This window comes from Neovison vison, chromosome 12 (genome assembly GCF_020171115.1).
Source record: "Neovison vison isolate M4711 chromosome 12, ASM_NN_V1, whole genome shotgun sequence".
NCBI lineage: Eukaryota > Metazoa > Chordata > Mammalia > Carnivora > Mustelidae > Neogale > Neogale vison.
In genome coordinates this window covers 138,046,767-138,072,216 of record NC_058102.1, presented here as the reverse complement: position 1 = coordinate 138,072,216, position 25,450 = coordinate 138,046,767, and the positions used below count along the sequence as shown (strand labels likewise).

Below are 25,450 nucleotides of genomic sequence, written 5' to 3'. Positions count from 1 at the left end.
CTACAGAGCAAGAAAACAAAGAGAAGTTAACCTAAAATTTCAGCTGCTTAACTCCTCAACACATTTGCCCTGTCATAAGCATCACAGACTGCCAAGCAGACAGTATCAACAGCACTGAAAAAGCTAAAATAGAATTGGTGTCAATCTCAAAGTCCTAAGAAGACAAAAATTGGAGTTCAGGACCCACCACTGAGGCAGGAATCTAGTAGCTAGACTTCCAGCTCAGGTCCCTGAATGACTGTACCTTAAGATTCATGGAGAGCTAGAAATAAACAGGCCTTAAAAATCCTAAAATTCAGACAGCTCAGGTATGATGGACTAAATTGCTCTGCCTTTTCTCTAACTGCCTGCCAAGAGCTACAAGTTTATCCAAAATCTCTATAAACTTTTGATATATAATAACTACCATTTAATAAAAACTTAGCAGGCATATAAGGGAATAATTTCCCAAAAAATGGCAAGGGGGACACCTACAAGGTAAGACACATAATGCATTATCAAAATTTTTTTTTAACCTGTAATTAATATGTTCAGGAAAAGTGATAACAAGATGGATATTTTCACCAAAGATTTATAATCTTTTCTTCTTCTTTATATTTTTAAGAATCATATGAATATTCTAGGACTGAAAAATACAATCACTGAATTAAAAATTCAGCAGACAGGTTTAACAGATTAGACACAGCTAAAGAGAGGACTAATAATCTAGAAAACAAATCAAAAGAAAATATATAGATTGAAACAAGAAGAGATAAAAGGATGGAAAATACATGAAAGAGCATAGGACACATTTACATACTAGAAAATGGTCTAGCACACAAGTAATCAGAGTCCTAAAAGAGAAGATAGAGAAAATAGGGCAGAAACAGTTTTAAAGAACTAATATGCAAAAATGGCAACCCAGGGGCGCCTGGGTGGCTCAGTTGGTTAAGTGTCTGCCTTCAGCTCAGGCCATGATCTCAGGGTCCTGGGAGTACCACACTGGGCTCTCTAATCAGTGGGGAGCCTGCTTCTCCCTCTCCCTCTGCCTGCCCTCTCCTGCTTGTTCTCTCTCTCTCTCTTTTTGTCAAATAAATAAACAAATAAGTCTTAAAAAAGGCGGGGGGGAGGGAATGGCAATCCACAGATTCAAAAAGCAACACAAACTCCAAGCAAAATGCAAACAAAGGAAAAAACACCTGGACACATCAGAGTATAACCTGTGAAATCTAAAGACAAAGAAGCCTTAAAAGCATCAAAACCCAGCAACAACAAAAAACAAAAACAACAAAAAGAGATAACCTTCAAAGGTACAGCAATAAGACTTACAGCAAATTTCTAAACCAAAACTCTGAAAAGTCAGAAGACCCTGATATAACCCTTTAAAGTTCTGAAAGAAAATAGCGAGCAACTTAGAATTTCAAGAAATTTTTTTAAATCCTTCAAAAGTGAATCCAAAATTAAGACATTTCCAGACAAACAACATCTGACATACTTCACGGTCATCCTACATGTACTAAAATAATAAAAAGGACTTGTTCAGGTGGAAGAGTATAAACACTGACAGAAGAACAGACATGAAGGAAATACAGGAAATAAAAAGAAATAAAGTAAACATAAAGAAATAAATAAATAAAAGAAAGAAATAAAAGAAAAGGTAAATGCATGGATATTAAGAACATGGAACTTAAAATATATATAGAATTAAAGCATACATGAATGATGCCTAATGGCAGGTGAGACAAGTGGAGTTAAAGTGTTTTAAGGTTCCTGGATTTTTCTGGGAAGTGAGGAACAGCACTGATTTATTATATATTCAAATAAGTCAAGATGAATAATGCAATCTAGGGTAACACCAAAGAATAGCAAAAGAATTTATAATTAAACTAATAGGTTTGAAAATGGATAACAAAAATTATTTGAATGATGTAAAAGATGGTAAGAAATGACAGAAAAAGAATTTAAAATAGGTGGGAAGATAGAACATCAGATTTAGACCCAAACATGATAGTAATATATATAAACAGACTGAGCCATTCCAATTAAAAGATTAAAATAATCAGTTTTTATTTTTAAACGGTTTTTATTCATTTATTTGAGAGTGAGAGAGAGAGCACAAGTTAGGTGAGGGGCAGAGGAAGAGGGAGAAGTAAACTCCCCACCGAGCAGGGAGCCTGATGTAGGGCTTGATTCTGGAACCCCAGGATCATGACCTGAGCCGAAGGCAGATGCACAACTGACTGAGCCACCCAGGTGCCCCTAAAATAATCAGTTTTTTAAAAACCATATAGATATATACTACTTAGAAAAGACCTATCTTGGGGTACCTGGGTGGCTCAGTTGGTTAAGCAGTTAGCCTTTGGCTCAGGTCATGATCTTAGGGTCCCAGAATCAAGCCCTGCATCGGGCTCCCTGCTCAGCAGGGAGTCTGCTTCTACCTCTGCCCCCCACTCATGCTCTCTCTCTCTCTCAAATATTTTTTAAAAAGAAGGAGGAGGAGAAGGTATAGAAGGTATAGAAGACAAAGAGGAGGAAGAAGAGACCTATCTTAAATATAAGGATGGAAAGTTTGAAAGTAATAGGAATGGGAAAAGCTATATGATGCAAATGTGAATTTAAAGTTGTTATCACTGTATGCTTGCTAGACAAAGCAGACTGAGGCAAGAATCATCACCAGAGATAAAAAGGAACATTTCACAGCAACAACAGAATCAATCCAGGAGAAAGACATAAAGATGAACACAGGTTCAAAATATATAAAGCCCCCAAATGGCAGCATTAAATGGAAAAACAGACTGATTCACAGAGTGAAAGATTTTAACATACACAAAGGTCAGAAAGAACCAGACCTCTATAGATCTCTCTTTAACAACAAATTAATTAGACTCAATACTTTTGAGCCAATTAATCTTCCTCCGAACTTCAGGGGTACCAACAACTGAGGAACAGGAGTTTTTATATTCTTTTTGTGAAAGGAAAAAGCCCACTGACTATTTCCTTTGGGGTTGTAACCAGAGGATTTTCAAATAATTCTAAAACAATACCATATTCTCAAAAGAATTTTTAACAGATTACTAAAAGCTAAACCGTACAGCTCTGTATCAATTATGGATATAATTAATTATGCATCAGATTAACTTTGCTGAATATTCTGTTTTCTTTCAGTACTAAACCTCCTGCACACGAATTACTTTCATGCTCACTCAGCTCAGTTATTCATTCAAAACATCATTCAACATATTAGAGGGAAACCTGACACCATCTGTTTGGTCAAAGCTAAACAACTTCTTAGTAGTAGGAAGGATTAAGGAACAGTCACAAAAAGGACATATGGGGCCCAATATTACAAAGCCAACAAGTGTGGTACCCAATATGACAGAACAGCAATTAAAATTTGTTTCCATTTTAAGTTCCTCTTTATGATACAACCATAGCAACTACAGATGAATGGTAAAGTCTACACATTTCCGTAAATATATTACACTTAACACAGGAATATAAAGTGGCATGAATAACATATTCTAATTCAAATGAGGCTTATGATTTTAAGAGCAAATTTTAAATTGGATTATCATCAATGTTAAGTTGGAGACATGGGCCTGAAAGTCTGGCTAAGGCAGATTTAAAGGGAAATGGAAGAGCAGACATTGAAGACAGCGAGTTCGGACAACTCCCTGGAGGAGTTTTACTGCGAAAGGAAACAAAGAAATGGAACAGCTGCTGGCAAGAAAGGAAAATTCAAACGAAGCAATTCTTCATCGTCTCGTTTATTGAGAGAAGTAACAACCTATGGTGTAATGACCGGAAGGATCCATTAGAGGAGGGACACCGATGACACAGGGACGGGAGAGAGAGCGACACCGGTGACACAGGGACGGGAGAGAGAGCGACACCGATGACACAGGGACGGGAGAGAGAGCGACACCGGTGACACAGGGACGGGAGAGAGAGCGACACCGGTGACACAGGGACGGGAGAGAGAGCGACACCGGTGACACAGGGACGGGAGAGAGAGCGACACCGGTGACACAGGGACGGGAGAGAGAGCGACACCGGTGACACAGGGACGGGAGAGAGAGCGACACCGGTGACACAGGGACGGGAGAGAGAGCGACACCGCTGACACAGGGACGGGAGAGAGAGCGACACCGCTGACACAGGGACGGGAGAGAGAGCGACACCGCTGACACAGGGACGGGAGAGAGAGCGACACCGGTGACACAGGGACGGGAGAGAGAGCGACACCGCTGACACAGGGACGGGAGAGAGAGCGACACCGCTGACACAGGGACGGGAGAGAGAGCGACACCGCTGACACAGGGACGGGAGAGCGAGCGACACCGATGACACGGGGACGGGAGAGCGAGCGACACCGGTGACACAGGGACGGGAGAGCGAGCGGAGGGAGCTCCGTGCGGCCGCGGCGCGTGGGAGAGGCCGGAGGACAGTGCGCAAGGAGGGGCCGCACGGCACGGGGACGGGGACGTCCACCTGCGGGAAGAGCAGGCGCGGTACTGGGGCTCAGCTGTTGGGACGTTCCGAGCTCTGACAGCGCCGGGCGGGCAGTCCGCTGAAGCAATCGGCTTCACGTTTCTTAGTAAAGGAGGACAACAACCAGATGAGAAGTGGGTACGGGGACGAGGTTTGAGAAGACGGAGAAACCGAGACGTCGCGGACAGGAAGGCAAGAAGAACCCAGAGCGACAGCGAGCAGCAGGAGAGGCCGCCTCACGTTCATGACAACGAATGTAAAGCACAAGTAGTGAGAATGCTGTGCGGGATTCTCCAGGCACGTGCAGACGCACAGGTACAAACACAGTGGACGCAGGGCTGCCGAGAGCCCTGCTGGAAAGTACCGAAAGCACTCGGAGCTCCGGCCTCTTGCTCCCCTGCTCCCGGCTAAATTCCACCTGCACGGGCACAGGCACGCGTGTCCTCGTGCAGGAGAAGACCGTCGCCTCAGGGGTCTGTCTCCCGGACTGACAGCGTCTCCTTAGGCTGTCTCTCCTCATCGTCTCCCCCATGAGTGACACACACGTTCCCGAAACGAGGACTCGTCCTCCTCTGTCCCTCCACCCTATGCCGCCTGAATGCTAACTCCGCGTCCTGCTGCTCACCGGCATCTACACCTGGATCGCTACAGGATACATCTCAGTATGTCAGAAATAATCCTTGGAGTCTGGTCCCAGTTTATGGCCGTGGAATTTCCAACACATCCCCTACAGTCCCCCATCCACGGACCCCATCAGCAAGACACACTACACTTCTCCCCCAGACACAGTCCGCCCCTGAACAACCTCACACCGCTACACATGATCACAGCTAATTCGCTACGTTAACTTCATATAAACTGTACTCACTTAATCCTAATCCTGCTGAAAGTCACATTACACTGAAGTGTCTAAAGAACTCAGATCCAGCCCTCCTCTGCTACAGATACAGAACAAATGCAGTACTTTTTCTCTGGAGTTTTTGTGAGTTCAAAGTATAATTCTACGTTCAAAGCATAATTTCTACAATGAAGCATAGCTTATTCTGCTTAATATTAGTTCATATTTTATAACTGCCTAGATGAACACATGCCAATCAACTACATTATTTAAAAACAAAACAAAAGGGGTGCCTGGCTGGCTCAGTAGTTAAAGTGTTCTGCCTTCAGATCAGATAGGTTAGGATCCCAAGGTCCCCTTGGGCTCCCTGATCGGCCAGGAATCTGCTTCTCCATTTCCCTCCGCCTCCGCCTCTGCTCCTCTCCCTCTCCCTGCGTGTGCTCCCTCAAATAACCTTTTAAATAATCTTTTTAAAAAATCTTTTAAAAATATATAAATAAAAACAAAACAAAACCTTGCTTGTGAACAAAAAATCATTTAAAAAGCAATGAAAGCCATTAAGTCAAGCTTGGTTACATACTTCTATAATAATGACAGTACAATCCTCAAAATACTAGAAATAACAGACTGTAAAATCTTCTAAGTAAAGGTCCAAGTGTAGCAATGAAGGTCAAGTCCTGGTAAGGAAAAAGATTTGTGTGTGTGTGTGTGTGTGTGTGTGTCTCTACCTAAAGTATCATGTAAGCAAAATATACAATATAATATAAAAACTAGCTGGGCTTCTAAATATTATAAACAAATATGTAAATGCTTTAAGTTGTTTAAATTAAAGGCAATATTTATTAGCCCAAATAACAATTTCTCCTTCTTACCATGAACAGGAAAACCAGAAATTCAAAAACGTCATAAAAATAAGAATATAACTTACTTCATCATTTTTTGAGTACAATAAAATATTAACTTTAAAATCACTTTCCAGGGGCGCCTGGGTAGCTCAGTTGCTAACCATCTGCCTTTGGCTCAGGTCATGATCCCAGGGTGCTGGAATCTAACCCGGCATCAGACTCCCTGCTCGGTGGGAAGCCTGCTTCTCCTCCTGCCACTCCCCCTGCTTATGTTCCCTCTCTCGCTGTGGCTCTCTCTGTCAAATAAATGAATAAAATCAAAATAAATAAATAAAATCATTTTCTAAACCATTCAGTAATTCAACATCTTAGGTGTATGCTGTCTAGGCACCAAAGTAATAAGACTTTCCATAGCTCCAAACACACATTATCATCTAAGTAACATTATATTACAATAATATATGGGAAAACAATGCATTAAGCCCAAAGCTTCTTTGCTTTCTGGACGAATCATAAAGTAAACCTAAACATCTTATAAAGACAAACTGCTATAAAAATGATCAGAGAGAGAGAGGACTACTTTCAGCTAGAGGGGGAGGGAAGCCCTGGATCGCTCCAGTGCTGCATTAGCCTTGATGATGAACGCAAGCTCTACCGCTTACCAGCAACGATATCTTAACCTCTCTCAGACTCATTTTCCTTATTGGTAAAACTGAGATACCACCACACCATGCAAGGTTGTTTTAAGGATTCAGGGTCTAGTCTATAAAGCAAGTAGTAGTTGCACATGGAAAAAAAGCTAGAATGAGACACAATAAAATATTAACAAAGATCTTTCCTGTAAGGAAATTTAAGGATCTCCAACAAAATCCTTCCCTGTGTGTTCTGTGTTCTCTAGGTTTTCTGCATGAAGGATAATAATTCTCTTAAAAATAAAATTTAAAAAAAAGAGAGTTTTGTTCTATTTCCAAAAAGCACAATACATTACACAGATCTCAAATTTCATATTATCCCATACAAGAACAGTCAACTATGTGGGTCTCAGTGTGTACCAGATACATCCCATAAACTATGTCCACTTCATGTTCACAGCAATCTCTGAAAGTGTCATTTAGGCAATTACAAAGTATGTACTGACAGTAAGTAAAATAGGCTTTAAAACTGAAGATCAGAAAAGTCACTCGGCTAGTACGTAACAGAGCCAGGATTCGAACCCCAGCTGACCTACAGGCTCTAGACACATTATAGTGGTTAATTACGAACTTGGCAATGAAGGAAAGAATCATCTTATCATGAAGGAACAAAAAGAAAATGCAAGTATTTGAAGGTTTAGGGATTGTTTTTTTTTTCCTTACACAACCCTGCCCTAAAACACCCTGTGTCCTTTCCTTACCACCGCAGTATGTTTCTCTAGGAGACGACACTGTTGGGTTATCTGTTTGTAAAAGATCCCTAGAGATGTAGCAACCTTCACATCAAACCCCCACCAATAACTAAAACACAGCTAGCCAAAGAACAAAAGGCCTCCAAAAAACAGGTGTTCAAACAATAAAGTCTGTGTACATTCTCAGAACATGCCTCAAAACTTTCACTCAGAACTAATTTATCCGGCTTTTATTCAAAACTGTTTTTAGAAATAGTTAAAACCAGGTTGATAGTTGCATCATTCCCAAGTCAAAGAAGATTAAAGCAGAAAATTAGAATAGGAAGGACTCTTAGAGGCAGATACACTGATAATGTACAAGTAACTGCCTGCCTAAAGTTCAGAAAGTTAAAAAATTTAAAAGGATGATTTTAAAAAGCATTTAATCTAAATCTATTTGGAGTAAATTCGGCAGCCCTAAATATCTCATTAGATCCTGAGTTACTCAGAAAAAATATTTAGTATTCTCTACGGCATAAAATGGCAAAATAAAAATTTAAGTAGTTTCATCCAGAAAGTTAAAATAAAAGTTTGTACTTCAAGCATCCAAAAAAAACTACATTATAGAACACTTCATTTCCTAACGAAACAGTTATTACATACTTATAGAATAGTCAGACAATACAGATGGGCATAAAGAAAGTAAAATCTCTCTCCCACATACTGCCTTCCCAAACCAACTTCCCAGTGTTAACTGTTTTTGGTGTGTATCTATAAAATCTTTTTCTTCTGCATATTCCAAAACAGATATAATCATACCACACACACACACACACACACATGCACGCACGCACTCGTGCAGAAGAACACATACATAAACACATCCATACATACCAGTGGGCAGGCAACAGAACCAAACTATGCACACTCTTCCATAATTTGTTTCTACTCACTATATCTCATGGCTATTTTCCAGATCCGTTCATACAAATCAAACTTTTTTTTTTTAAGATTTCTTTATTTTACAGATAGTACACACACACATAAGCATGAGCAAGGAGAGAGGCAGAGGGAGAAAGAGAATCCTAAGCAGACTCCCCACTGAGAAGGGAGCCCAAGGCAGGGCTTGATCTCACAACCCTGAGATCACAACCTGAGCCGAAACCAAGGGTCGGTTTCGGTGCAGTTCATTCAACCAACTGCACCACCCAGGCACCCCCCAAGCTCATTATTTTTGATGGCTGGCTGTACTGTACTCCACTGAACGGATATAAAATTTTGTAGTAACCTTTCTCCTGATAATTATTCAGATAATTTCAGGAGGTTTCATATTATATAAACAATGCCACAGATCTTTATGTACATATGCAAGAACAGTGTGTTCTATAAAACAGAGTAACAGGTTTGAAATGATGGGCCAGATGAAGCACTATTTTTAATTCTGACGAAGAATACCACAATTGCCCACCAAAAAGGTATACCAAACAGTATGCTAGTACCTTTCATCACTCTGAACATTATTCATATTTTTTAAATTCAGCCAGTCTTAGGTACACATGATATTTCATTGCTTTTTAAAACTGCATTCCCCAACGAACACTGCTAGTTGCCTATCCAGTATTCCTACATTGCCCTTACCAACATCTTTTACCCAAATCTTTTCAGTAACAATCTTTCAAGTTAAAAAATACTTGCTACTTAGGCCACCTTGCAGCCATGTGATACAGTTCTGGCTGGCAGTTTAAGGAAACACTTATGCTTTCTTTATACATGTGACACCCATGCTGGGTTTCCCCTTTTCCTTTTTCTTCTGGTCTGGCTCTTGGACCTAAGGAAGGAGATGCAGCAGCTATCTTGCAAACATCAGGACAAACACTGAGTGTGATGGAAGAGAAAAATGCAAAGAGCTGAGTTACTCAAGGCATCACTCTACCCCTGTAAGTACCCTGCAGAGTGTACCCTCCCTGGACTTTCAGCCATTCTGCCTGATTGCAGGCGTGGTGGTCACACAAATCCATACATAAACTACACAATACACACACAATGCAAGCAGAACTGTTACGTTGCAACAATATCCCGGTTTTCATATTTACCTACAGATCTGTAACGTGTTCTCATGGCGGGGGATGGGTGAAGGGTACATAGGACCTCTCAGTACGATGTTTTGCTACTTGCTGTGCTCTATAATTATTTCAATTTTAGTATATGCCAATTGTAGCACTGTAATTGTTTCAAAATTAAAAAAAATACTTGGTCCTATTTTTGAAAACCCCATAATCAATATACCAACTCTCGCTCTTCAACCTTGTCCCAGCAGAGTCTGGATGAACTTTTCTTTTCTTTCAACTCCACTCTAAACCCCACATTTCCAGTCAAGATTTCAGAGGATAAGCAGAATGCATGAGAAAGTCACTGCTTCCCCCCACCCAATTCTGCACAAAAAATTCCTAGACACTGAGAATTCAGCCCAGAGAATGCCAGGCTTACCAAGTATAACCATTCTAAAAGTGATTCACTGACATTTTTGATTGTTCAATGTACTGAAAGATAAGAGCTTTCCCTTAATTATTTAAAATTTAAAGAATTTTTAAATGTTCTTACATAGTAATTTAGATTAGCCTAAGTCAGATTTCCAAAGTACAGCATCTATACTGTATTGGATGTTTTTGGTAAATGCAATGATGAAACCAGCATATGTTCAGGTAATAGTCATTAAAGGCTCTCCACGACTAAGTAGCATAATGACCTTTATTAATTACTGCATCTGGTGACTGCCAAATGTAAGAGAAACAATAGTGGAGCAGCCCATTTTTAAAGGGTAACAAGTTACCTGAATGAAAACACTGCATGCTTTTAAATTACACTTAGAGTATAGCAAGATGGTGGTACAAATAAACATTTAATTCCAACCAGCATTCTAAGTAAAATAACTCATTGCAAACCTAATTGTTCTCTAGAGAATGTTTATAATATTGACTGGGCAGTCTGTTTCAGTAATAAAATAATACAAAGTAAGAATCAAATCCCCTCAGTCATTAGGTAACTGATTAAACATCCCAATTATCTATTATCCATATGTGCATTCATCACTTTGCTAATAAGCTATAGCGAAACAAATACCAGGCAAGCTCATGAGCCACTGCATTCCTCAGAATTAACTTTTCTCTAACATAATGAATGAATTGTGGTCCTTGCCTTCATGAAGCTCACAGCTTAATAAAGGCACAGCACTTTAGGAAGCAAGCATGAGTACATATGTTATATGAGAATAAGCAGAGATCCATGCAGAGGGTTACTCTAAATCATTGTCTGGTAGAACTTAGAACCTCTATCCTACCAGTTCCCAGCTATGACCCCATGCCATCTCTAAAGACCCCAACAAAGCAACAGAGGATATTGAATCGGTGTCTTAGAAGAGATGTCTGAGACTGTCCAATGACACTGCAAGACCACATATAAATCTGACTCGCGTCACTGGTTTTATAATAACCACTCTTTACTCCATGATATAATGTACAACACATGGTCACTTGCACGTGCATTTGTGACAGCACACACACTTGAAAATGCACCAATCCAGAGATGATCACGGATTGCCTCTGCTATTCTCTCACATGAAGCAACTTGTAGTAAGAGACATTGCGCACGACCTTACACCGCAGGCACACACCATTCCACAGCAGAAGTTTCCACTCAAGTTTTTACACTTTTTTCCTCTTATGGAGATAATAACCTGTTTAAAGGGAAAAATAAATTATACCTAGATGTCATTATTATAAAAAAAATAAAAAAAAACAAAACAAAAAGTTTTCCTTGTTATATGAGATGGTATTTTCTCCTTTTGATTTGATTTTTTCCCCCGTTTGTTATATCCCTCTGATAGGCACTTGAGTCCAATCAGGAAAAACACAGAGAGAGACAAAGAGCAGACAGAAGAGTGTGGAAGATCACTTAAAGAAGTGAGGAAACCAAGATAAAATCTGCATCCTTTAAAAATGTATCATCCAGGGGCACCCGGGTGGCTCAGTGGGTTAAAGCCTCTGCCTTCGGCTCAGGTCATGATCTCAGGGTCCTGGGATCAAGCCCTGCATCGGGCTCTCTGTGAGGCAGGGAGCCTGCTTCCTCCTCTCTCTCTCTGCCTCTCTGCCTCCTTGTGATCTCTCTGTCTCTGTCAAGTAAATAAATAAAATTAAAAAATAAAAGTATCATCCAGAAAATCACCAAATGTGTCACCAAAGGCTGCTTTTCATGTCACCACACTGTAACGTAGAGACCTACAGCGACAAGAACTATTACCCGGGCCCCTCCCCACTGAGAGGAACACAGACGAGTGGCAGAGTCCCGCGCGATGGAACACATTCCGGATACCGACATCACAGATGGTGGAAGGGGTTCTGAATTCCCTTTACTTCAGAGATTACTCGAACAAATGTGTTTTGATATTAATAGCAATACTGATTGCATTTCAAAAATCTGAAGATTCTTTTATGCAACAAGCATACTCTGAGCATTTACTGAACGCATAGACCCTAACACTACATGCACATTCTGGGAAGAGCTTCTATACCGTTTCAAGAGTGAAACCATCGCCATTAAGTATTTTTAACAACTAAGGCAGTGGTTAACTTAAAAAATGGAACAAAGGGCTAGAATTGACGGTAGTGAAAAATGAGTTGGGACAGGCAGATGGAACTCCCAAAATGCCTAACAAAGGAGACTCCGCTTCACCCTGAGAGCAATGAACACTCACAATGAAGTTTTAAGCTAAAATGCATGACAGAAACATTACTCAACACGGTGGTCCAATATAAACATGAAAAATGCACCCAAACGGGTTGGTATATATAAATTTTTTTCTCAAACAGACAATGAAAAAAATACATTAAGGACAAAAATATAATCACTACACATTACTAACTACAAAGCGTGATAAATCTAATACACCATGCATATTTGTTTATTTAACAAACGCATAGCTACTATGTGCCAGGGGCTGTTCTAAGCACTTTACAAATGTTGATTCATCTACTCCTCATTAACAACCTTCTGAGAACTTTTGTCTGCTGTTACTGATACAAGTTTACATGTGAGGAGACTGAGGCACAGGAAGATTAATAAACTTGTCTAAAGTCACATGACTAGAAGGTAGCAGATTCAAGATATAAGCCCAGGCAGTCTCACTATACAATCTATCCTGTGGTGTCCAACAGAACTTTCTGCAACATGGCTACTGGGCACTTACGATGTGGCTAGCATGACTGAGGAGCTGAATTTTTTATTTTCCTTAACTTTAATTATGTAAGTTATTAAGTTGTTGAAGTCTAAATAACCATGCACTAGTGGCTAGGGTACATGTTGGATAGAGTTCAGATGATGCTCTTAATTACTACAGAGGACAACCATACTGCAAAGCAAGAAAGGAAAGTTACTTAGGATGTCCACTGCACTCAATTTTAAGTTTAAACAACCTACAGAAAACTTTGCAAATAATTCAGAGTTTTAAGCAATGAGTGATTGCAAAATTCACTGCATTACTTCTGAAATTCTTTACCATAGTTAAGAGAGTGACACGCTGGACCAATGAACAATAAAATGAACCTGTGTTTCTTTAAAACTTTAAGTATCTTTTAAAACAGGTAATATTAATTAAGATCTGTACATAGAAATATACTTCCCTGACACAAAGTTTTGATAAAACTTGTATCAATTAACTTTGCCCACAGCACACACACACAACTTTGACTTCAAATAATACATACCTAAATTTAAAGAATAAACGAACTATTTAAAGTTGTCCAAGTATAAAAGAAAAGAAACTGTTATAAAGATACGGAGTCTGTCCACTATGCACAAAGAACCCTGTGTTCTATCCTGGACACAAACACCTGTAAGCAAGTTAGTAGCCAAAGAACATATCAAGAGCGCAGCATCAATGGCAATAAGAATGACAACAAAACAAAAAAGGAAAGAGAACTAACGAGAACACTAAGGGCAGTTTACATGCAGCTCTTACCACATGCCAGCCACTACGCAGGTCCTTTCTACCAATCCTCATCTCAATCCTCACAACTCTTATGAAGTACATCCTACCATCATCCCTACTTCAGATACAGAATCTGATGCACAGTGACATTAAGTAACTTGCCAAAGGTCACACAGCTAGTAGGTGCAAACCAACTGCAGGGTTGAAACCTCAATCTCCTCGAATATAGTCCATGACCTCAATTAGCCTCTTCTGTGCTGCCTTTCTCTTCATTAAATCACTCACACTATAGTGTATCAACTTAGCAGTAAGTTGGGAAAAACTTATGAAGGCTTTTTATACTTAAGCCAATTACACAACCTTCTAAGATTTCTGCAACCCAATTTACTATGTGTGTGTGTAGAAAAAGTGAAGATAGCCAGGTTAGCATTATGAATCTGCTATTTTAACCTAAGAGGTTACCAGAAAGGGGAAAAATGGCTTTAAGAAGAATATGAATGTCAGTGCTCTCTGAGATCTTAGGGGACACCTCGTAATAGAATAGATGGAAAACTCCGTGACACAGAGACAGTCATTGACTTGCCTAAAGTCACATGATGGTAGAACTAATCAGAGGTCTTCTGATTCCCTCCCATCCTACTATAATGGCTACATCTGTGTTTTAACTTAGGATAAATGCTACTCTTCATTAAGACTACCCAACCCCAACAAAAAACAAAATGGACTGTAACAGGGCTTGAGTTGCATTTAAGAAATTCTGCTATTTAAAAGATACACTTTGCCTCTTATTTTTTTATCAGACTGGACACATACTTGTGAGGACTGCTTTGACTACAAGAAATAAATTAGAGGTAAGTCAAGGTGATACGAAACCAGGTGGCTCACGGGCCCCGTTGGTTTCACAAAAGACCAGACTTCTACATTTCTTTCCCACCGTACTGCTTTTGTCCTCATGGTCACATTATGGTTGCTACAACTCCAGGAATTCCATTCATGTTCCAGGTAGGAAACAAACAAACAAAAGATGTAAGAGGAAGCAGAGATGACAACTGTCTCAAAAAGCAAAGTTTTCCCTGAATCTCCAGCAGCCTTTTATTTCCACCTCAGAAAATATAGTTTAATTGGTTTGTTTTTTTAACTGAACACAATCTCACTCCAAACAAAATCACCATCTTGTCATTAGGAAAGATTTGATTGGATACGGGGTAGGCAATAAACAGTGTTTGCCACAAGTACTCATTTCTCAACTTTTCATTAAGAAATTTTTTTTTTTTTGCCAACGGCTTGAAATTCTTTGTAAATCATTAAAAAAACTTCAAACGAACAACAAAATCAAGAATACTAGATGCTGGGGCACCCGGCTGGCTCAGTCAGTTAAGCGGCCAACTCCTGATTTTGGCTCAGGTCCTGATGGCAGGATCCTGGGATGGAGCCCCGGGTCCGACTCTGGGTTGGGCAGGGAGTCTGCTTGAGATTCTTTCTCTCCCTCTCCCTCCGCCCCTCCCCCCAACACTTACGCATGCATCTTCTCTCTCTCTCTTTCTCTAAAATAAATAAAATCTTTAAAACAAAAAAGAATACCAGATGCTCTGACTTCAGTTTTTTAAGCTTAGTCAATATGTGCAGCAAAATATGTGTGTTTTAAATATAAACAGAAAATCATTACCTATCAGCTGAAAACCATTATCTCAGATACTACAAAATACCTCAAAAGGAATCAAACCTTTCCCTGCCCACTGTTAAGTCATTAGCTAGGATATTTCATTTATCTAAAGATCAGCTGCCAAAAATCTTAACTCTTTTCTAAAACACAGCTAAAAGACAGAATGGAAGCAAAAACGTTCAGATCCGTAACATTTACAGTTGACCCTTGGACAATATGGGTTTGAGTTATACAGTCCTACACAGGTTTTCTTCAATAAACACACAGGAAAACTTTTTGGAGATCTGAGGCAATCTGAAAAAATTCACAGATGAACAGCATAGCCTAGAAATACAGAAAAAAAATTTTAAAAAGGTGTGCTATAGATGTATGAAATATATGTAGATACTAGTCTATTTTATCATTTACTACCATAAAATATATACAAATCTATAATTTAAAAAAAGTTAAAATTTATCAAAACATCCGCACACACTTACGGACCATAAAGGGCACCATCACAATCTAATATAAACAAATGTAAAGATGCAGTCTTTCAAAAAAAAAAAAAAGATCCAGTATTAAACATAATTGCATTAAATTAACTGTACCACTGTAATAACTTCATAGCCACCCCCTGCTGCCACTGTGGTGAGTTCAAGTGTTGCAAGTGTCCACGTAAAATGCCAACCACGTGATGCTCATCATTTCCACGTGAGGAGTCCGTCTTGCCTATGAATTGCATACAGCAGTAAAAAGTAATTTCGGGTGGTTTTCGCGTATTTTTCATCACGTTTAGTCCCATCCCGTCAACTCTGAGTAGCACCATGGGACCTACATGAAGTGCCGGTAGTGATGCTGGAAGCGCACCCACCAAGCAGGGACCAGTCAGGACATCACAAGGACACGTACCCTAGACTGAGGCCTGCAAGTGCAGGTCCGCGCCACTGCAAGAGAAAGGAATCTGGCGTAAGGACCATTGCAGGAAAAAAAAAAAAGAAAAGAATGAAAAGAAAAGGAAATCTGTTAAGCCATTGCCTCAGCTATGCCACCAGACATGAAAACTGTGCACTTTTTATGAAATACGTTTTATCTCAGATTGAAAATGCAGCATTTATGTGGGTGCAGAATTGCTGTAAGAAAGGCATACCTATAGAGAGCCTAATACGACTGGAGAAAAAGCAAAGTCATTATGTAATAACTTAAAGAAAAAAAGAGGATGAAGGAACTCAAGTCAGATGATTTAATGCCAGCAAAGGATGGTTTAGTAATTTTAGAAAAAGGTTTGGCTTAATAAATGTCAAGATAACAGGAGAAGCAGCTTCTACTCTCCAACAGGCAGCAGACCACGAGTTTCCAGATACCATTAAGAAAATCACTGAGGAGACAGGAGAGCTGCCTGAACAGGTTTTAAATGGAAGTCCCCTCCCCCACCTCCCCGGAAGAAAAAATAAAGAATGACACAAAGGACATTTATTAGTAAGGAAGAGAAAGGAGCATCAGGATTTAAGGAAGGAAGGGACAGGCTAACTGTACTGTTTCGTGCAAATGGAGTCAGGTTTATGATCCGAGTGTCCTCATCTATGAAGCCTGAGCCTTGAAGGGAAAAGAGAACATCGGCTGCCAGTTTCTGCGTGGTACAACAAAAAGGCCTGGACAATGAGAACCCTTTTTCTGGACTGGTTCCACCGAAGGTTTGTCTCTGAAGTGAGGAAGTACCTTGCCACTAAAAGACTGCCTTTTGAAGTTCTTTTGAACAATGACCCTGGCCACCCAGCACCCCATGAGTTCAACGCCAGAGGTGTCAAAGTGGTCTACTCGCCTCCAAACACAACATCTCTAACTCCGCCTCTACACCAGTGGTCATAGGGACCTTGAAGGCTCATTACACAGCACGCTAAAGGAAAGATTGTTATCACTATGGAAAAGAGATAGAGAGAAGAACATTATGAAAGTCTGGAAATATTCCACTATTGAAGATGCCATCGTCATTATAGGAAAAAGCCATAAAAGCCATCAAGACCAAAACAATAAATTCTTACAGGAGAAAACTGTATCCAGATGTGGTGTGTGATTCACAGGATTTACGACAGAGCTGACCAAGGAGAACCCTGCTTGCTCTTCCTCCGCTGCCTACTCGGTGTGAGGACAGTGAGGATGAAGACCTCCTATGATGACCCACTGCCACTTCATAAACAGTAAATAATCATCATGTCATATAGTTAATAAACGTATCTGTTGTGTAGGTGTGTCTTCATGTGAATGTCTCGTAACTGCAGGCAAGAGCTGTGGGCAAGAACTGGGTCATCATCATCACCTAAGTATTCGTCATGTAGAGCATCATGCCCAAGACTCCTACGGAAGAGGATAGCCTAGCCTTAGACAAGCGTAAGGTGAGCGATTTTTAGTATGAAATCAGTAATGTGTTAGTTTCCTTACGGTTTATAACTTTCTTTTCAAAGAATTACATTATAGTATGCTTGAAGGAACTGCCTATCAGTCTAGCATCACAGGTAAGTGCTTTTTCTTAAAAAACCTAACAATGTTGCCTATACTATATCAGGAATATGACCATAACACTGTATGCCATAAAAATTTTAGATGATTTATTCATTAGCGTACAGTCTAGGTTCCCATGAAGCAGTCATATTGATTACACTAGGCTACCATAAAGCAATCATACTGCTGCTTTCTTATTATCAATGCATGAATCGTTACACCTGATAGGAGTTTCTTTGCCACTGTATCTTTCCATTTTTGACATCTAGTGTTAGTAAGACAAGCTACAATGTTCTGTATCATATAAGACAATACTGATGTAGGTACTCACAGATGATTCATCTTATAAACAGATGATGTACTCTTACAGTACTGTACAGAACAGTACTGTAAGTATATTTTCCTTATGATTTTCTTGATAACATTTTCTTTTCTCTAGCTTTACTGTAAGAATACAGTGTATAATATCTGTAACACACAAAATATGTATTAATCGACAGTTTATGTTATTGATAAGGCTTCCTTCCGGTCAACAGTAGGCTGTTAGTACTCAAGTTTCGAAGAGTCAGAAGTAATATGTAGATTGTCAACTGTGTGGGGGTTGGGACCCCTAACTCCCACACTGTACAAGGTCAACTATTTCAATTAACATTGATCAACTTAACAAATATAACCATAATGTAGAGAATGTTAAAGGTATAATAAGAAGCCAAAGTAAAATGCTAAGAGAATACAAAGGAATGATTAATTCCGACCTAGAAGGGTGAGGGGAGAAAGTTAGGGAATGCTTCCTGGAGGGCTGGCACTGGAGCCTCGTCGGCTGAGCTGGTAAGAGAGCTACTTGTTGGAGGAGGGAAAGGACCCGCCAGCCTCCTGGAGCAGCGCGGCAGAAACAAGCAGCATTTTGCAGAGCTGACACACAGGCTGCACGGGGAGAGCCGGTAAGACAGCTAGAAATACACAGCAAGTTCAAACTCCATGTTCCAAGAAAACTTTCAGAAAGCTATTTCACATAGCAAGGGAAGGATGGAATACAAGGTTAAATGACCGAATACAACGTGACCACTCTTCTCACTTTCTCCCACAATCATCTAAAAAAGTTTGCAAACGTCTTCACCTGGAATGTAAGCCTCCCATGCTGGGCTACCTGAGCTCCCCTCTACTGTGGATTTTGCTCAGGATGCTTGTACGCACTTTCCGCCACTCCATGCCCCAACTCGCTAGCTTTTTATGCATCCTGATACTTGGCTCAAGTGAAAACATCTGTCACTTCACTAAGAGTTTAATTCCTCTGCTCTAATTACCAAACGAGGGCCCGTTCCCTGTGGGGTTCCCTCGACACTCTGTCTACCATAACACCTATCATACCATTGTAATTACTGACTTTTGCCTCTTGCTATTGCACATGCATTTCTTGAGGCTACTGGATCCTTCCATCTAAGAAGTCATAAGTGTTCAGTGAATGTTTATGAAATAGAATGAGTGAGGAGACTAGTTTAATAATCTAGAGGAGAGGTATTAAGGCATGAAAGTAGGAATAGAAGGATACCAAAGCTCTTAGGTTTTACTAACAGGTGTCACTCTAAATCTACTCTTCCTCTAAGAATAATTTTTTTATTAACATAGAATGTATTATTTGCCCAGGGGTACATGTCTGTGAATCGTCAAGTTTACACACGTCACAGCACTCACCATAGCACATACCCTCCTCAATGTCCATCACCCAACCACCCTCTCCCTACTGCCCAACCCCCAGCTACACTCAGTTTGTTCTATGAGATTAAGAGTCTCTTAATCTCTTTGTCTCCCTCCTGATCCCATCTTGTTTCATTTTTTCCTTCCCTATCCCCCAAACCCCTGCCCTGACTCTCAAATTCCCCGTATCAGAGAGATCACATAATTGTATTTCTCTGATTGACTTTCAATAGCAAATGGCAAGATTTCATTTCTTTTGATGGCTGCATAGTATTCCATTGTATAAGAATAATTTTAAAAAACATGGTCATCAGCTTTTGCACCCTACAAAAAAATATTTTAAATAAAGAACTTGAACCATACTTATATTTAGCAGACTTTCATTTTACAAGATAGGGAAACATGTTATTATTTAAATATTTTTATCCAAACAGACATGAAGCTTTTAAAGGCGAAAACCAGGCCCCTGACTACTACACAGCCACAACGCTTGCATGTGTGCCTCAAGTACATTTGAACAGACTGTACAGTTTTACTTGAGTCATTCCATGGTACTGAGCCTTCCCGATCCGCTCAAGCGTGGCCCTGAAGATGGAGCCTCACCAGGACATTCAAGAGGAAAACTGTGCCAGTTTGTGCTTCCACTTAGCATAAATTGCTCACTCCATCCCTTTCTTTGGTCTACAAGAACACATTGCTTTAACTCTCAGACTAGTTCATCTTAACAAATGTATATTCTTCCATTCACTGACTGACTCATTTATTCAACAAACAGCTGAGAGTGTACTATGCCCCAGGCATGCGCAGGGATGCTATCTTTTCTTGTGTCCCCAGTGAATAACACAGTGACCTGCAAATAGTGGACACCTGCTAAGGGCTTTAAGAATAATCACATGAGAGATTGATGAATGGACAAACCAGTGAGCATGTGCATGTATATGGGGCCCTCTCTCCAATAAGGCAAGAATACTTTTCCAAAGACCCCTTATTCTTTGCTTAGTCTTCCTTTATTTTGCCCAAGGTTGTATTACAAAACATATATGCCTATCCATTTCAACCATCTTACAAATGTCAATCATTTCCATCGCCTCCCCAATGCATTATTGGAAAAAAGAATGTAGATCCACTAAAATTACCCTTCGAATAACATTACTAGTTCTCTCCTTCCTTTTAATGCTAACTGCTGCAAAACTCTACGTTTCCTAAAGAACATTAACATGAACTCTAAGCATGTATTTCACTAAGTGCTGGGTAGGTTAGGATACTTCAACTAAATGACAGAACAGTCATTTGGCATATATTTTGAAAATTTCAAAGAAAAATATTCATGAATATTGCATAATTCCCCTCCTTCCTCAAGATAATCCTTCACCAAACTGTTGAGTCCTATTTATAGTGAAGGAAAACTAATTTATGAAACATTTTCAAACTATTTATCATAACATAAATATTTCATCCCCAACTTTGATACTTTCCTTCACACAGCAATTTTTCCATACTATTTGCTCATATGAATGTGACCAAATACTTTGAAATGTTGCTCTAATTCATCCAAATTCATACTGTATTTTAAAGAATTTAGTTTAAAAACTCTCTTTTTATAGGTCATTGCTTCATATTTGTTTATAGAACTTTGTTTTTCTCAGTTTATCAATATTGAAAATTGGTAAAATGTAACAATATTTTACAAAAGGATAAAACTAACAGTAAATATACTAGTTAAATGATTAAAAAACTGTCAGAATAGGTTTGAAAAAAAGAAGTGTCTGTGAAAAAAAATCCATATACAATTTGCCTCTGTTTTTCCTGGTCACAGAAAATTCTGCCTGAAAAAAAATAAGAAAAAGAATCTAAGAACCGAAGCTGTTCTACTACTTTAGTATATAGCATCTTTTAGTACTATTTTTTCTATATTCATATGGCATTTCCTATCAAATATGATTATGCTGTGTATGTATATGCATTCTGAAAAACAAGAATATTACTACTTTTTTTCCCTGGGTGTATTCCAAGTAATTATGATTATGACCAAAAACTTATAAACTAGATGAAACATTCCAATAAAAAAAAAAATCCATCTGTAGAGGTTAAACCATATGAATTTGACATTTTCAAACAGATTGCAGTTAAATTAACTAATTTATATTCCCTTGAATTAGTAAAAGCAGTCGGCTTTTTTAAGTGCCTAATTGCTAGAATCCTGCTATTCAGATAGGAAGACAGTACTTTTTATTATAGAACAAAAAGAAGAAATAAAGTAGAAAACAGGAGGTAACTGTAAAGTATCCTAAATATTATTTTTTCAAAGGTAAATGACAACAGTTTCTCTGCCTTTTGACATGCATTTTTGTCCATTTGAATACCATGTCCTTCCATAAAATGAAGAAAAGACAAGATGGGCTAGGGTTTCTTTCAGCTGTAGTACTCTACATGTGGCTAATTATAGTATATGTCACAATATCATTTCATACCTTCACCCCAAATAATGTTGCACAAGACTTAAGGAATCTCATAAGATCTACTTCAAACACAGATCATCTCAAGTTTTTTTAAAAATCCAAAATAATCTGTATTTTATATTATCTGAGGTATATTTATGCTATTTGAATCATATAAAGACAGAATGCTACATCTTTTACATGTGAAAAAGCTGATATACAAATTTATCAACTGACTGATTTTAAATCATAGATTAAATTCATGAAACTGACAGCATTATAAACTAAGTTTATAAACTTATATTTGTTAAATCAATTCCCAGCTGTCATTTGGGAGAGTTACTATTTCAAATGTTTAAAAAAGCAAAAACACAACTACTTCTTCAAAGGTCTATCTGCATTAGTTCATTTTAAGATCTGTAAGTCAGACGTGCAACTTAGAAAGGTTCTGAAAATGGATTTCAACATATCCCAAACTGACACAGGCTATAAATATAAAACTATCTTAAATATAAGCAGCATTGATTAAGCACATAATCCTAAACAGAAAAAAGTAACTATTCACTGAAAAAGGCAAAAAAAAAACCCTACCATTCAGTGGCTGAATTAATATTTGTAACTATTATTTCATCAGCTGGCCACACAAATAAGAACCATCTAGTTCTTTTGCCCTGCTACAGGAAGAATCCTAGCTTGTTCCTTTCTGATTTCTGCCATGAACATTTATATTTTAAAATTAAGAAGAGGATTATATAAATTATTCTCCCTCCTCCAAAATACATAATAAAAGAGGATTTTTCCAGTGTGAAAAATACTACTGCAGTAGATATGTCATAACCTCTCCTTACTCTTCATCCCTTTTAATAAGAAGATATGCTTCTAATTTGCCATTTAAAAATCGGAATAATAAGACGGGTTTACAGTTATGCCATTACCTGATCCTTTTCAGTACCATTATATAAGAAGAGCAAAAAACCTCAAAACTCCTTTCTTATAAAGCTGTTCTTTAGGTCGATATTTGTAAAAACCCCTGAGTGCTCCGGCTGTTCATTCTGACGATGTTCCTACCTTCCTTCCCTCGGGCTGCTTTTTGCCTCGATGGTGTCACCAGCTCCTTCACGATCTGCAAGACTTGAATCATTGCTAGTTAACAAGCCAAAGACTCCACTGCTTCCTCCAGAAATCCAACAGGTTTCATCACCACGAGCTCACGGCTGTCTCTGCTTTCAGGAAGCTCGGGCAGGGGCACAGTTGAACTTCAGAGAAACACATTACAAGCTCTGCTTAGCTCTCCGTGCAGGCTCGGAAGCAGTTAATAAGAACCAAACGGAAGGACAGGCTGTATCTTCTTGAAATGGATTCAAAGTGATTTCAGCACATATGAAAACCACCATCCTCAAAGTCCAAATGTATCGTTTTACAAAGCATTAACCGGTTATAAACAAAACAAAATGTGGGTGATCTGCTGCAAATCACCAAGCACAGTGAATGAAAACATTTTCCCACCAAAGTCATGACAGGAGAAACAAAGTGCTATGCTATAAATTCTCATAGAGCCGATCACAGATGCTATGTGCAAGTTTTTAAAAGCACTCAGTAGTCAACCAAAATACCCTGCACTGCAAAGCCTTAATACTTTTTTCCCATTTCTCAAAAATCTCATATTTGAAATGCAGAAAGTAAAATGCGGATAAAAATAAAGCACTATTTGGCTAACTCCAAGCTCCCAGGTCTGCCTAACAGATATGAAACTTCAAGAACTATCCTATAAACTCCTTGCCCTCCTCCTCACACAGACACCTCTGACTGACATCCTAGTCCCTGAGGAGAAGTCCACATTCATGCTTCACTCTAGAAATTCCTAAAGGGTTTGTAAATTCGCTGGCCTCACCAGAAGAGGCATGGGCGAGATTTTTCAAATCGAGCAGAACCACCATTCTCCCCACTCGGTTTTCAACAACCAAGCTGCACCAATGCTGTTAATACTGAATACCTTCAATACATACTCTGTTCACCACACAGTCAAAGTCAACCTAGAGGCTTAACTGAGAGAGAACTGACATCGGGTTCATGTCATTAAATGTCCTGTTTAGTAAAGTGAATCTCCATCAGCAATTTGTTCCCCTTACCATACTGCCAACTGTCCTCCTAGTTTTCCTTCTTTCCCGTTCATCATTTTGATATTCTTAATGTATCATTACATAATGGATCCCGGAGGAAACCGAAGGTAGTACTTTTGCCTACACGCTTGAAAGCTAATTTGTTATTTTCCCATTTTCCAATTGGACAACCGAGGTACGCAGTCAATCAACCAGGGTTGGAAGTAAAACACAGAATCCAAAACTCAAAGACTTCTGCTTTCTCTGGTATCACGCCTTTCCTGTCAAAATGGATAGTTTTAAAATTCAGGGTGAAGTTTTCAGCTCTTCAAAAAAGAGGTGCTATAACATGTGCATATATATCCGCCCATAATGTATTCTCCATATGGGTGGTAATTTAAGACATCAGATTACAGATCCATGGCAGTGAGAAACTGTTTGCAAATGGAGGACAAAACTGGGCAATTGTCCTAACTACCTGTTATCTTTAAAGAGGATATCTGTACTTGCAAACTAAATCAGAAAGTTCAGAGGAGTCAATGACCAAGTTTCAAACCTCAAATCAAAACTGTGCTCTTTGGACTCCCTCTGCAGACCCACTACAAACAAATCAGCATTTAAATCAAGATCCCCCAGGTCTTTCTACCCTTGGCCCCATCTCCCGGGCAGTTCAGAACATGAAATAGATGTTAGGTATACACTCACTTTATTTTCATGTCTTTGCATTTCCAGCTCCAGAAAAATCACTTCCACTTTTCTAGAAAAACATAATGTTTTTGAAAGTTACTTTCTGTTAGCTTTGCTCTCTCCCACTGTATCTCTCCTTCCATGCAGTGAGAGGGATCTATAGGGCATTATCTTTGATCAACTCTCTCCTCCAGATCTCTGACCAATAAAGAGAAGACTATCTATATTCATGTTTCCACAAATTTCAATTATCATCACCCCTATCTCCCTGATAACAGTATTAGTTTCGAAAATGAAAATCGCAATCAGTTTGACTCACTATTGTCAGTCCTTAACTTCTGCTACGCAACCAATAGCTTCTCTTGTTTCTCTCATTCTCTCCTCATTTTTTTTTTAAATCACATGTTGCAACAGTAAATGTATCTGACTGCCTATAATCGAGTAGATATAACCAAGTTGTAGTCTCAACTGTCAAGATCAGGGCACCTGGGTGGCCTCAGTTAAGCATCTGCCTTCGGCTCCGGTCATAATCCCAGGATCCTGGGATCGAGTCCCGTATCGGCCCCCGCTGCCCAAAGGAGTCTGCTTCTCCTTCTACCCGCCTCCCTGCTCATGATCTCTATCTCTCACACACTCTCTCTCTCAAATTAATTAATTAAATCTTTTAAGAAATGAATAAATAAAAATAATATGTCAAGATCGGGGTAGCTGGATGGCTCAGTCAGTTAAGCATCTGCCTTTAGCTCAGGTCATGATCCCAGGGTTCTGGGACCGAGTCCCACATCAGGCTCCCTGCTCAGCGGGGAGCCTGCTTCTCCCTCAGCTGCTGCTCCCCCTACTTGTGCACTATCTCTCTCTGACAAATAAATAAGTATTTTTTTTTAAATGTCA

General features: G+C 39.3%; 1 protein-coding gene across 2 annotated transcripts in view; it reads right to left on the bottom strand.

Moving 5' to 3' along the window:
• The window catches only part of USP6NL (USP6 N-terminal like), a 153,973-nt gene that overhangs the window by 104,709 nt on the left and 23,814 nt on the right, over nt 1-25,450 (bottom strand). The window contains exon 1 of one of the 2 annotated variants that reach the window (XM_044229334.1): nt 22,842-22,914. The exons of the other annotated variant lie outside the window; for it this stretch is intronic. Within the exon in view, the coding sequence (XP_044085269.1) occupies nt 22,842-22,914 (73 nt within the window). Of the gene's footprint in view, nt 1-22,841; nt 22,915-25,450 lie in introns of those variants that run through there. 2 annotated transcript variants of the gene reach the window in all.